Source organism: Crotalus tigris, unplaced genomic scaffold (genome assembly GCF_016545835.1).
Source record: "Crotalus tigris isolate CLP2741 ecotype Arizona unplaced genomic scaffold, ASM1654583v1 scf7180000023724.639413, whole genome shotgun sequence".
Lineage (NCBI taxonomy): Eukaryota > Metazoa > Chordata > Lepidosauria > Squamata > Viperidae > Crotalus > Crotalus tigris.
The window spans coordinates 200,568-215,371 of NW_024100142.1; the positions used below are offsets into that span (position 1 = coordinate 200,568).

Genomic DNA, 14,804 nt, shown 5'->3' on the forward strand with positions numbered 1-14,804 from the left:
TGAAAAGATGATCTTTATGATGGATTTGTTTGTAGATAAAAGATGGAGTGAATATTTCTATCCTTTGGAGGGGCAAGAAGAATCACTAAATTTGTTTATACTTTACATATTTCTTTTTTATTATAATCTTTCTTTTCTATCTCTTCTCTTTGTTTTCCTTTTTCACATACTTTTTACCTTCTATTTTCTTCGCTTTCTTTAGCCTTAGTTTAAATTAGATTTTACTATTAGAATAAACATTTTAATGCAGTTATACATGTTATTATACTAATACTGTACCATGCTACACTACACTACATTTTTATCAGGAAATTATTTTGAGTGTCCAATTCATTCCTGTAATGTTTGCCTCTAGGTTTTGATCTCTTTTTTTTTAAGTAGTTTTTTTTTTAGCGTTAAACAGTTTGCAGGAATAAAATGGGGGATGCAAAAATATAGAATGGATGAAACGTAAAGAAAATAATTATTCTTCCTGCTCCGTCAAAAAAAATAAAAGTCCTGCAGTTCCTCCAAAAGACAGAATATGAAGGCATTTAAATATATAATCCGTTTGTTTACCCCTTAGTAAGTTCAGCAGGGTTAGTAAAGAAACCGGAAAAAGTCCTCCTTCCAAATTATAAAATAATTTAAATGTAGTTCAAAACAGCATGAACATCGTCGTTATTTTTTCCGAGGTGAAAGTTACTTTTGAACTTTGCGAGCTAAGCTGTCAAACTCTCCGCGCAGATTGTCTGCGCAAATCTTGATGAGTCTCCGGCGTTCCTGGAGCCTTTTTCTCCCCGCAAGCGAGAAAAGCAAAGAGCGCCCCCTAGCGACAGAGATGATGAACCTCTGGCTGCACCAGGACCGCGAGCCAGGAGGGCGGAGTCGGGGGTGTGGCATAAGGAGCCGGAAAGCAGAGGCGGTAGCCGGGCGCTGGGATTGAGAAGGCAGGAGAGCGAGGGAGGGAGTAAGCGACTAGCTGCGATGCTCTGGGGCTGGCCGGGCTAGCAGGCAGCGCGTTGTGTACGGGTCGCTCGTAGCTCATTCACTCAACAGCGGGGACGCCGGCGGTCATGGAGAATCAGCTAGCACGCTGCAAAATCGTAGTAGTTGGTGATAGCCAATGCGGCAAGACGGCGTTGCTGCATGTTTTCGCCAAGGACGCCTATCCTGAGGTAGGAGAGCCGGGGCAAAGGGGAAGAGTGCAGGCGGCCCGGGATGGAGAAACTGCAAGGGAGCTTGAAGGAGAGCAAGGGGAGCGGACGGAGGGCCTTTCGAAAAGATGGGGCGGGAGGGCTTCGTTCAAAGGGACCACGTTGCGAAGGTCATATTGTGAACTGAGGAAGCAGATTCAGCGGGAAGCGATGGAAGTGAATGAGAGCGACTGGCTGGGTGTGCAGGTGGAGCGTGGAGAGTGCTGTTGGCGCGGGGCTGGGGTGGGCACGAACCCTTAGTCCCACCAGGAAGGTCCAGCGGTGGGGCTGAGCATACGTGAGCCCAATGATCGTGGACTACGGTACTTTATGGAGAACTCGCTAGCTGCAGGGTTACTACTCATGCGGGGGGGGGGGGAGATTGAAACCCGGTTTCAAGGTAGACTGTGAGATTGGGGAGATAAGGCAAAAGAGAGAAATAATGGGTGAAATATATCGACCCTCATGCAGGAGGGAAAGTAGAGCTTGCGTGGGATTTTTGGGGAAGGAAGGAGGTTCAAGGGCAGTTTCTGGTGGAGACTGATAAAGGACAGGAATCAGATCTGCTCAAGGAAAATAAGGGAATGAAAATTTTGAAAATTAGGAAACTAGGGTTGGAAAGGGATCGATCGATCATATAGCAATGTGTCCCATTCTGTGGACAATGCTGAGGAATGAAAAAAGAGCCCTGGTCTCTTCAGGGAGCTCTAAAAATCTAGTATCAGTTCCCAGCCCTTCTAGAGGACTGCCTGTAAGCAGTTGCTTTCATCCTGGGGTAGCTCATGAGTAAGCAAACTGCTGCCTCAGGTAGTTCTACATTACTGCTTCCATCAGCTTCATGTAGCAAAGGAGCCTTGAGAATATTAGTCCAGCACTAATGGGTGTTGCTTAGTCCTCCCAGCCAGGGTCTATTTTTGTCATATCAAGAATAGAGTGAAGGCGCCAGAAAGGCTGCTTTTGAGAGTAGTCTAAAGAAGAATGTGGACAGTCTGGTGGGAATAAGCTCCCATTTCTATGAGTCTTGTATCTGATGCTTGGTATGCATTCTGATCCCTCATTTCTGTCCATTCTCTGCAGAATTATGTCCCTACTGTATTTGAGAACTACACAGCCAGTTTTGAGATTGAGAAGCAGCGCATTGAGCTTAACATGTGGGATACTTCAGGTAAGTGAGGAGTTATCTTTGGAAAGGCTGGGGTTTAAACTACAACAGAAATAGCCATTAGAAGTTGGGATCTTGGAAAATATACACAAAGGAATTCTACCTGCTTGTATTCTTCCTTCCTTTCCTCCCTCCCTCCCTCCCTCCCTCCCTCCCTCCCCTCTCTCAGTATAGCTCCCTCATATATTTTTTTCCCACCACAACAATGCTGTGAAGTAGACTGGGTAGAGAGAAGATGACTGCCTATAGCTATGGGTAGACTTGAATCTGTGTCTCCCAGTGCCAATCTATATACTATACTTATTTTATTATTATTTCTGATTATTTAAATATATGCATCCTCAGTTCTAATACAGGAAGTGGGAGTGAGGCATGATTCTGATTCATACATTACACCAAGCCTTATTTAATCATAGCTTGTTAAATAAATTGAAGTGGCTGGGTTTCCTTAGCATTTCCTTTCATTGGTCAAACCAACAAAACCAGACTAGGGCTTGATAGAATCTGGGCAAGGACTCTTAACATTCCCTCCAGCAATAATATTGTTAAATAGATAATTACTATACTTGGAAACTATAAGTAAAACCCCTACTTCCTAGTTATTTGGTGAACAAGGCAGATGCTTTGCATGTGTTACACTCTTCCCTTATAGTTATAAACAAAGTAGCAGTTCAACTTTGCAGACTTCTGACAAAATTCTGCTTGTATACAAGGGTATCTGCATTGCTAAAAAAGTTGATGTGGTACTCACCATTTCAACTTTCCTCCTCCCCACAAAATCAGGATTTGAAATATACAAGCACACATTTTCTACCAATGTTTGCTGGTTCTCCTGGTTCTCAGTTTCACAAAGCTATTAGGAACCAGATTTGGTAGGGGGGGATTTGTCCATATGATTATGTTTTCCCCCACACAAAGAGTAAAATCTGTCATAGTAACCGCAGTCCCTACATCTTTCTGCCACTTTCTGCCAGCGCCATGATGCTCAAGGTGATTGGAGAGAGGTTCAGATGAGGCCACACAAGAAGAAAGGGGAAAAGCTGCTTTGGATCCAAGAGCAGTCCTCACTCCTGGGAGAAAAGCCCAGTGCCATCTTCTCTTGTCTGCAGAAAGGAAAGGCTTTCTTTTGCTATTGTTTCAAAAGCTGCTCTCCTTTCTTGGGCTCAGTCTGGCTGCTTTTTCAATGTTGCCTTTTATTTTGAACACCTCCCTGCTAGCTTTCTGCATGACTCCTCAAACATCAGGAAAATCTCTTCTGCTTTGGCTCAGGTTGCAAACAGTAAATGGGGTCTGTGATCACAGTGAGGTGTGGGATAAACATTGCTGGGGCAGGTTGGGGTAGGGGAAGGATAGTCTGACTATTTGGGGCTCCCTTATTCCATCTTGGCTCTGCTTTGCATTGATTAACTTTACAGCCTCATAATTGGCACTGCCAGACCCTTCCCTTGGCAAAAGTCTCTCATTAGCTTTGTTGGCTTGTGTGAAGAGCTCTGTTGTATGTGGTGCAGCTGTGGCAAAATTTCTGGTGGGTTCTTAGGAGGCTGTAGAAAACCTCTTCTGTCTAAGGAGTGAAAAGGATGTCTCTTCCTTTAGATGTGGACAGAGGAAGCAAGCAAACAATTCTTCTGCTGTGAGAGGCCAGAGCAGTACACAAAATGATAACAATGCTTCAGCATCTCCTAATGAACAGAAATGCAAGCATTCTACAAGGCTGAGAAACATTCAAGGCTAACAGTGGAGCTCTGCTACTGAACTACAGCTTCAGTTTTGGCAGCCTGATGGAGTAAAAACAGCCATCAGACTGCTTAGTAATGATAATGGATCCAGCTAGACACGCCAGAGATTTGTGGAGGGTGGATCTGATGCATTTATTATCCAGAAAAGCTGACCATAGAAAGCTATGCCTAGTAATAAGAGCTGGTTACCAGATGTTGCATACAAGAAGTAGGATTGAATCTGGCTGGCATAAAAAGCTGCTTGGTCTCCTGCAAGGGGCTTGTGCTGGTCCCGTGGGATTGGCAACCTGGACACTGAAGTCCACGTATGCAAATATCTATTCCTGTCATCAAGTGTTTTTGAATTGAGCCTCCATTTCAGAGACGGTTTGTCATCAGCCCAGGAGGATCTGCTGAAAACAGAAGCAATGTGAAAATACCCCAGTCCTGCCTGGAGTTTTAAGATGGATGGGTCATCAGTTCTGGTCAAGCAAGGCATTGTTAAATTTGTTGGAGAATATGGAAAAGCTTTGTATTGTTTCTCATGCCTTTTTGAAAATCCCTTTGCAATAATTGAACTCAGATATACTTCTGAGTTCAGAAACTACCAAGACTATACTATAGAGGTTCCTGTTGCTATTGGCCACTCAGTCTTTCCCAACTTAATGTGCTCCCGATATGTTGGACACAATTTCCGGGATAAAATGATTATTCAGTACTTCAGCAATACTAAGAAATCCACTGTTGGGATTTGTACTAGCTGTGCCAATTCTTTATTGTTTTAAAAGGACCTTGAATACATAATTGTCTTCAAAGTGGAAAAGAATATATAACAATAAATCCAGTATAATTTAGAGCCAGTTTTAAAGTTGTCTATACAAGTGACGCTTTCCAGAAATGCTCTATATTTTCATTTTAAAATGAAATATGCTGGATCTATCTTAAACTACAATTTTATTTTTTTTAAAATCTGTCACTCCAATTAATGGTGGGACTGACTTCTCTTAGTTGCCAAGGGAAAAATCAAAAGAAATCTGGTAGCACACATTCCAGCTAACAGATATATTAAGAGGCATTCACTTTCATGAGCCACTCACTTCATTAAATGCATGGATTAACTTGACCAATGTATGATTTAAATTATGAGGAGGTGGTAAGATGATATTTATAAGGTATTTGTAATCCGTCTCACAGGTAACATATACCATATCTGCATAACCAACCTGTTCCCCCAAACCCGCATCATCTCAATTTAAATCCCCCATGAGATCACTGATCAAATGGCTGATCAGTCAAATCCACTAGTATCTGATCAAATTAGCTGCAGCTCATGAAAGTTAATGCCTCTTAATAAAATGAGCTAGCCAGAAAAAGTGCTATCAGACTTCTCCTGATTTTTGCTGCCATTGACTAACGTGGGTCTCCTATAGTAGTAAGATAATGGCTTTCTGTCCATATTCAATTGTTTACATAGTATTTAATTTCTTCCTGATAATTGCAGTCAGTTATCTCTTCATATGTGCATCTGTCTTTACACAAGATGGATCATAGCTGGCTGACCGGCCATACTCAGTGTGTGGTCCTCAATGGAACTGCATCTACATGGAGGGAAGTATGTAGTGGGGTGCCCCAGGGCTCTGTTCTGGGCCCAGTGCTCTTCAATATCTTCATCAATGATTTGGATGAGGGGATAGATGGGGAACTCATCAAATTTGCAGACAACACCAAGCTGGCAGGAATAGCCAACACTCCAGAAGATAGGCTTAAAATACAGGAGGATCTGGACAGACTTGAACACTGGGCACTATCTAAAAAATGAAATTCAATGGTGAAAAAAGTAATGTACAGTTAGGCAAGAAAAACCAAATGTACAGTATAATATAGAGGGTACCATGCTCAATAGTAGTAACTGTGAGAGGGACCTTGGAGTCCTAATGGACAATCACTTAAATATGAGCCAACATTGTGCTGCAGCTGCCAAAAAGGCAAACATAGTGCTAGGCTGCATTAACAGAGGGATAGAATCAAGATCACATGAAGTATTAATACCACTTTACAATGCCTTGGTAAGGCCACACTTGGAATACTGCATCCAGTTTTGGTCACCACGATGTAAAAAAAATGTTGAAACTCTAGAAAGAGTACAAAGAAGAGCAACAAAGATGATTAGGGGACTGGAGGCTAAAGCATATAAGGAACGGCTGCTGGAATTGGGTATGTCCAATTTAATGAAGAGAAGGACAAGGGGGGACATGATAGCAGTGTTCCAATATCTCAGGGACTGCCACAAAGAAGAGGGAGTCAAGCTATTCTCCAAAGCACCTGAAGGCAGGACAAGAAGCAACGGATGGAAACTAATCAAGGAGAGAAGCAACCCAGAACTAAGGAGAAACTTCCTGACAGTTAGAACAACTAACCAGTGGAACAACCTGCCTCCAGAAGTGTTCCAACAATGGAAGTTTTCAAGAAAAGACTGGACAGCCATTTTCCAGATATGGTATAGGGTTTCCTTCCTGAGCAGGGGGTTTGACTAGATGACCTCCAAGGTCCCTTCCAACATTATTATTATTATTATTATTATTATTATTATTATTATTATTAATCATGGCACAGTCAGTCAGATGTTCAGACTGGATTTGGCATTTTGTCTACCTATCGAGTCCTTACCCAGGACCTGGGATAGGCAGATGTGGATGTTTGATGGTATCACAGATATCGTCGCAGGATGGAAGCAGTTCCTAGTAAGGCCGCCTTTTGCAATTGACTAATAGCGAATTTGTCAATGCCAATGGTGTTCAAGTGGTGCTCCAGTTGTTTTGGGATTGCACCCAAGGAGCCTATGACTATTGGTACTACCCTTGCTTGCTTTTGCCACAGTCTTTCTATTTCTATTTGTAGGTCTTTGTATTTTGTTATCTTCTCCAGTTCTTTCTCTTCTATTCTGCTATCTCCAGGCACTGCCACGTCCACTATCCAGACTTTTTTGTCTTTCTTATCGACAATTGTTAAGTCTGGGGTGTTATGTTGCAGGTGCTTGTCTGTTTGAATTCTGAAGTCCCAGAGCAGTTTAATTTTATCATTTTCTATGACTTTCTCTATTTTATGATCCCACCAGTTTTTGCTTACAGGCAAATGATATTTTTTGCAGATCTTCCAATGCACCATTGTTGCTACTTTGTCATGCCGCTGCTTGTAATCAGTCTGTGCAATCTTCTTGCAACAGCTTACCAAGTGGTCCACTGTTTCTTCAGCTTCTTTGCATAGGCGGCACTTACTGTCTGTTGCTGTCTTCTCAATTTTGACTTTGTATGCATTTGTCCTTAAGGCTTGGTCTTGTGCAGCCAGAATTAGTCCCTCGGTCTCTTTCTTCAATTTTCCTGCTCTTAGCCATTGCCAGGTTTTATTATTATCTGCTTTCCTAGCTATTTTTTTCATGTATTGGCCATGTAGTGCTTTGTCTTCCCATGCCTCTATTCTGTTCTTCATTTGGTCTTTCTTGTAGGCCAGTTTGGTCTCTCCAGTAGTTAGTAAGCCTTCCTGATATACTAATTTCAGTGCATCTTCATCATTGTTCTTCAGATATTCTTCCAAAGCCATTTTTTCTTCTTCAACATCTGATGTACTTGTAGCATTCCACGCCCACCTATTTGCCTTGGTAGATAAAGTCTATCAATGTCACTGCGTGGATGAAGGGCATGATTCATTGTCATTATTTTTCTGGTCTGCCTATCCATTGCTTTTAGTTCTGCTTGAGTCCAGTCCACTATTCCAGCTGTGTACCTAATGACTGGAATTGCCCAGGTGTTGATTGCCTTTATGATATTTCCTCCATTATTATTATTATTATTATTATCGATCATCGCACAGTCAGCCAGATGTTCAGACTGGATTTGGCATTTTGTCTACCTATCGAGTCCTTACCCAGGACCTGGGATAGGCAGATGTGGATGTTTGATGGTATTACAGATATCGTCGCAGGATGGAAGCAGTTCCTAATAAGGCCGCCTTTTGCAATTGACTAATAGCGAATTTGTCAATGCCAATTGTGTTCAAGTGGTGCTCCAGTTGTTTTGGGATTGCACCCAAGGAGCCTATGACTATTGGTACTACCCTTGCTTGCTTTTGCCACAGTCTTTCTATTTCTATTTGTAGATCTTTGTATTTTGTTTATTATTATTATTATTATTATTATTATTATTATTATTACTACTACTACTACTGCTACTACTACTACTACTATGGATCATCGCACAGTCAGCCAGATGTTCAGACTGGATTTGGCATTTTGTCTACCTATCGAGTCCTTACCCAGGACCTGGGATAGGCAGATATGGATGTTTGATGGTATTACAGGTATCGTCACAGGATGGAAGCAGTTCCTAGTAAGGCCGCCTTTCTAGGAACTGCTTCCATCCTGCGACGATACCTGTAATACCATCAAACATCCATATCTGCCTATCCCAGGTCCTGGGTAAGGACTCGATATTATGATGATGATGATGATGATGATGATGTTTAAGGCAATAGGAGCAAGACCTTATATCACAGTTGGAACTCTTCTATAAAAACTGTGTATTATGGTGAAGAAGTCTGAATGACTCTGAGCTTCCCTGACAACCTATGGCCCTGGCCTGTAGCTGTTGTGTGACTATATTATAGTCTGAACTGGGAAGTGATGACACTTACTAATTTTCTCCAACTTCTTGTAACTTTTAAGCTTCTAGACTGGCACTTTAGTGAAGCATGTACTCATTTTTCTTTCCTCACAAATCCCAGTTCTATTAGATGAACTTCCTCTAATTTAATGTTTTCCAGAAGTGCTGGTCCTTCAGACATATTAGGCCGCAACACTCCTAACCCCCAGTTGCGGAGCATGCTCTTTTCCCTACAGCCTCTTCTCTACAAGGAATAGCAAGGTGCACTGCTATTGGTTTTCTGGCAGTGGTTTCATAACCATGGTAAGCTTAAATTATGGGACAACAAAGCATTTCATAATGGCTGTCAACTACATTGAATGTTGCTGCAAAGATCTGTCACATCTAAATGTCCTCCTTACATCACTTTTGCACTCCCTCTAGCCTTTCTGTCTCCAGCTATGTTTTTTGAGTCTGCAGGCTGGTCATATTAGATTTTATCTGCTGCACATGTGAGGATCAAATTGGCTCTCTATCTCTTGTTTATGGTCGTCCAAGAGCCATTTAATCTCTAATAACTTTTAGGTTCTTATACAGTTCTATGACTAAGAGTCTGTCCGGTTGCATATGTACTAACAGTGAATATAAAATTATGCTTTGGCCTAAGAAGCTACTTAAATATTTAGTGCCCTTAATGTGGAGGTTTTGCATCTTGAAATAAGCCTTGCTCACTCAACAGACACACACACACACAGACACACACACACGGGGGGGGGAGGGAGGGAGAGAGCACCCCAGGAACTGCATCTTGCAACTTTCTCTAGTATTATGTCCAGATGAATGCATTGGTTTAATACAAATCACTTTCAAGTACAATAAAAGTCACATATGAACGCAGGTCTCTGGATGGTGTAATTGGGATGCCAGGCGTTTTGTTTATATGCACTCTTGATTGCAGTTCTGCTTTTTCATAAGCACGCTGCTTTGGAAATATTTGGAAAACATGATGAGATATATTTCTCTTGGCCTCTATGTGCCCTTGAAAGTTGGTTGACTCTTGAGGGCTGAAGTGTTGAGCAACATCCATAGTTTACCTTTAACAAATTAGTATTCATTCACCTTGCCTCCTATTGTGCTTTCTCATATTTGCTCTATGCGTTACAAATTGGAGTTTGGAAGTCATAATAATTATATCCCAGATCGTCTCCTTTAAATTCTGCTGAAAGGCTACAGACTTTAATACATTTTTTGTCTTGAGTTAGGATTATAGTGCCATTCATCTTACCTCATGAAATATCCTCTCAAGTTGAGCGTGGCTTAGAACAGGGCTTTTCAACCTTTTCACCGAACCTTGTTCCACTTATAGAATATGGCAATATTCAAGTACCACCAATCGCCTAGCAAGGTGTCAAAAACTTGATGACCAAACCCCCCCTCCCCAGAAAAAAGTGATAAAGTACAGGTAGCCCTCTCTCACCCCCTTTAATATCTCTTCTCTCACCCCCTTTAATATAATCTCTTCTCTCATCCCCTTTAATAATTTCTTCTCTCACCCCCTTTAATATCCTCTCTTCTCTCACCCCTTTAATAACCTCTCTTCTCTCACCCTCTTTATATCTTCTCTCGCCCCCTTTAATATCTCTTCTCTCACCCCCTTTAATATCATCTCTTCTCTCACTCCTTTAATATCATCTCTTCTCACTCCGTTTAATATTATCTTTTTTCCTCACCCCTTTATATCCTCTTCTCTCACCCCCTTTAATATCATCTCTTCTCTCACTCCCTTTAATATCCTCTCTTCTCTCCCCCTCAGCAGGACCCAAGCACCGCCTCAACGCAGCTCCAGCTGAATCCCTGCCTGAAGACTGCATGAGGCCGCCTGCCACCCCCAATCAGTTTGAGCTGTGCACACTGATCCTAGGCTCTCTGCAGGACCCAGGCAGGCAATGCCTCTCGCAGCTCTAGCTGAATCTCTGCCTGAAAACTGTGTGAGGCTGACTGTTACCTCCAATCAGCTGGAGCTGTGCGCGCTGATCCTGGGCTCTTCACAGGACCCAGGCAAGCAATGCCTCACACAACTCCAGCTGAATCTCTGCCTGAAGACTGCTTGAGGCTGCCCACCCCCACCCCCCCCAATCAGCTGGAGCGGTGCGCACTGATCCTGGGTTCTCAGCAGGACCCAGGCAATGTATCATGCAGCTCCAGCTGAATCTCCACCCGAAGACTGCGTGAGGCTGCCTGCCACCCCCAAGGCCGCCGCCAATCAGCTGGAGCTGCACACTTTGATCCTGGGCTCCAGGGCCCAGGCAACATGCAGTTCCAGCTGACTTTCCCACAAGCCTGTGTGGTGCTGCTGCCGCTTCACCTCATCCATTTGTACACTTTTGTTTTTACACTTTTTTTACAGTGCTGTTCAACCCAGTGCTGTTCCACCTGCCAGGTGCCAACGTACCACTAGTGGTATGCATACCACCAGTTGAAAAGCCTTGGCTTAGAAAACATTCATGATAGCATAGAAGATGAAAATGGTTCTTGCTAAGCTTAGTGCATGTTTCCATTTCTAATCTGATTTTAAAACAAAAAGGAAAGTATGGTATGCTGTGGTAAGTCTCTGATCCTTTTGGGTATGGATCCCTATTGGAATTTTGAGAATATATTGTAAATTCTCTGGCAAAAAGCTGATGGGTGAATCTGATTCTTTACAAAATGATAGCTATGTGGGATATTACTGATTGCAATCTACCAGTTCTATCTGCTATTCCCTTTCCAGCTCCTGAATCCACTGCTGCCTGTTAATCCTGCTTTCTTTTGCCCTTTTCTGAGTAGGGGATATACCTCCAAAAACTATTACTGTGTTATAGCACTCATTGTTTTGATTTTCAAAGAATTTTGGTGCTCAGAGTTATCCTTGGAAATAAAAATAATGTTGCTAGCTGGTACTCTGCTTTGCAGATTGCCAGCTTCCTATTTCTAAATATTAGGAGATTCTCCCCCCCCCCAAAAAAAATACACTTTCAAAAGAAGGGTAGTCAGTACAGGAGGCCTTCAGACAGAGAAAAGCACTTCCCAGTGCCATGTTGGGGATTCCAGTACCACAGGTAATACCATTTAGCAGTCTCCCACTGAGGTTATTTTTTTATGTTGACTTCCATGTTTTCTTCAGAATAAAAAACTCTTGGTTCCATATCACTTAGTGTTATGAGGAGCATTAGGAGTTTAGATGTATTGCATGAAATATGTCCCTTACCCAAGGTCAGTGCTGTTGAATTTCAGAAAACTGTATTCTGATCATGGGGTAATGTGATTACAAATTATTCAACATTTATTTGGGGCTCAGTTTATAGTAGAGGGTCACTGTAAGAAATAAGAGCAGACATCAGATTAGTTTACACTGAAAATATAAATGGGGCCATAAACACAGTAGTCCTGACAGAAACTGAGAAGTGGTTTGCATGGGAGTCAAAAATAAATTGATTCTTGCCTCTACATCTTGACTGCAGAGGTTAGATTGTGTCTTGTACTTTTGCATATATTGTACAACCTATGAGACTTGATGCCTCACAATCAGATTCACATATTGTGCTAAGGCAGCGGTTTTCAACTTTAGCAACTTTAAGTGTCTGGATTCAACTCTCAAGATTCCTAAGCCAGCATACTAAAGTATAAAGTTTATTATATTATATATACATGAAGTTGATGAATAATTTATATTAGAGCACTAAATCATTGGATGAAGGTTGTTTTTTTGCTGTTACTGTGGCTCAGTGTAATGAACAAACGAGGAAGCATGTGGTTTCATTGTTTATTCCTATCTTGTTTAAGAAAGTTAGGAAACTAACAAGAAATTTTCCATTAAGGAGTGATTTTGTGCATACACAAGATTCTCTGACTCATTCAGTAAATCATGATTAAAACAAATCATGGTTTATAACATAGAAAGCAAGCTTTTTCAATCTGGGGTCACAGCCAAGAAGTAGAGTGGAAAGGGTAATGATATGAGGTGGTCAAAGTATACCTGTGAATAGGACGATCAGGATTTTCCAGAATTTTTCGATTCCTTGAGAGGAGGGGAGAAAGAGGGCAGTGTTAAGTTTCATAACAAATTTACAAAATGTAATACATGTATCTTTGCTAATTTTAAACTGTTTCTAACTTAAACATAATGGAGAATCATGCCAGCATATTTTGGTGATGTAAAAATAAGAGCTTTGGGGGTTATATATGAATGCATATATGTATGCATGTACTGTTACCCTCATTTTCATAATTTTTAATTGGGCATCCCATGGCAACAATTTTTGAGCCAAGTAGCTACTTACTTGCAGATTGTGTTCAAAATCTGAGACCCATGACTTCAGTGGAGTTGAAATTTGGCAAATTTTATAAAACAGTTTATAATACAAAATGTCATAAAACATTTCCTGTGCAGATATTTGACTGTGCTAAACAGTTCAACGTGTGCTATTTTCAAGGCAGATCTCTGAATACATCCCAACTTTTCTAGTGAAGAGTATTGCTCATTGGAAGTTCTGTTGAAGGCATTGCTGAGCCTGGTAAGAAAAAATTTCTGAAACGATGGCCCAAGTCATGATATGTGTGTGTGTGTTTGTGCGTTCGTGTGCCCGAGTAAAAAAAAAAAAATCAACTGATATATGCAGACCATGTGCATGCTTTGTACCATGATGCATGAACTCAACCAATATAAAACAAACTAAAACATGGCTTCTACCCCAAGGAACTTGCACAAATCTGACAGCCAGATAAATCTGGAACAGAAAAGGCAGAGACTTAGAGGTGAGAAAATACAGTGGGACTTTGTTTCCAGTAAGGTTAGGTTGGGAACAATAGTTTAAGTTAAAGATATAACAGAAATGAATTTTCAAGGTTTTGCATGCTGGGAGTTACAAGGATAAACTAGATACAAATTAAAAAGATAGTTTCTATCTTTCTGTGTCTTTTTAAACTAAATACATTAATTTTTTTGTCCACACACTTTAGTACGGGTGGGTGTTTCTACTAGCAGCTACTAGATATTCAGAGAATTTGTATACTGGAAATATTTTTTTAAAATCTTTCTGATGAAAATTATTTCATTATTTATTATTAGCCCTGGACGGGATTAGTGGTGGTGATGGTGGGAGCCAAGAATAACATTTCCTGGGCAGTGGAATAATTTTGACTTCTGTGCCTCTTTTTTAGAAAGGGGGGGGGGAACAGGCATATTAAAAGTTAGATCAGGCCTTGTAAGTCCTAGTTTGGCCTAGAGAGGTCTGAACTGCTGGAGGTGGTTATCTTTGACTCAGAAGATAAAGAAAGAAATTAAATGCTGTCTTTTATTTGAAGCATTTGGTATATGATTATGCAAACTTTCAAGTAGTGTGGAATTTATCCTTTGGCGTGAATTGATAATGCTATTTTCTCTCAGAGTTTTTTTCAACCACTTTAGGGGAGCACAGAAGAAAAATGAGATGATATTTGCATCTTTTCTCAGGCTAATAGTTTTTTGCATTTTATTTGCAGAGTTGGGATGGTTACAGTTGCCATATTGTAGTATCAAATCACTGTGCCTGACCAATCTATATTCATGTGTATTTGAAGCACACAACAAGCTGCTGATTGGATAGGAGATTTTTAAAAAGATGCTAGAATTTGTTTTTCTTTGTGCCCTTCAGAAATTTGTGAAAAATTCTAGGTGGAGGGGAAAAATTGATTTCTGCCCTCCCTCTATTTTTTTCTTTCTAGAGAATGTATATGGCTGCTGAAATTGTTTGGATAAGTTCCATATTGAATGATACAAACCCAAGGGAATATGAGAGCAGAAGGGAATAATGTTGTTTTTTCAAAAGGAGCAGTGATTCTTAAAATGATTTTATTGGGATCTAGCCAAGAAAGGGAATATCTTAAAAGAAAGTAAATGTTCCAATGCTATTTTTCAGGCAGAAATTTAAATGCAGCACTTAGTTTGAGAGAAGGAGTAAGTGAAGCATGGCTAGAGGAGAGTTATCTAGAGGTGTAGAATATTATTTATTTATTGTAATGATTTATAGCCCATTTTTAGGATAACAATCCTCCCATCCGCTTACAGACAATATATACTGTAAATAAAATTACGATAAAT

At 40.9% G+C, this 14,804-nt stretch overlaps 1 protein-coding gene across 1 annotated transcript in view; it reads left to right on the plus strand.

The window, feature by feature from the left end:
- The first annotated feature begins 905 nt into the window (after positions 1-905).
- The window catches only part of RND2 (Rho family GTPase 2), a 32,426-nt gene continuing 18,527 nt past the window's right edge, over positions 906-14,804 (plus strand). Inside the window, exons 1-2 of the mRNA XM_039321288.1 lie at positions 906-1,157; positions 2,253-2,340. Of these exons, the coding sequence (XP_039177222.1) occupies positions 1,056-1,157; positions 2,253-2,340 (190 nt within the window). The 5' untranslated portion in view covers positions 906-1,055. The remainder of the gene's footprint in view (positions 1,158-2,252; positions 2,341-14,804) is intronic.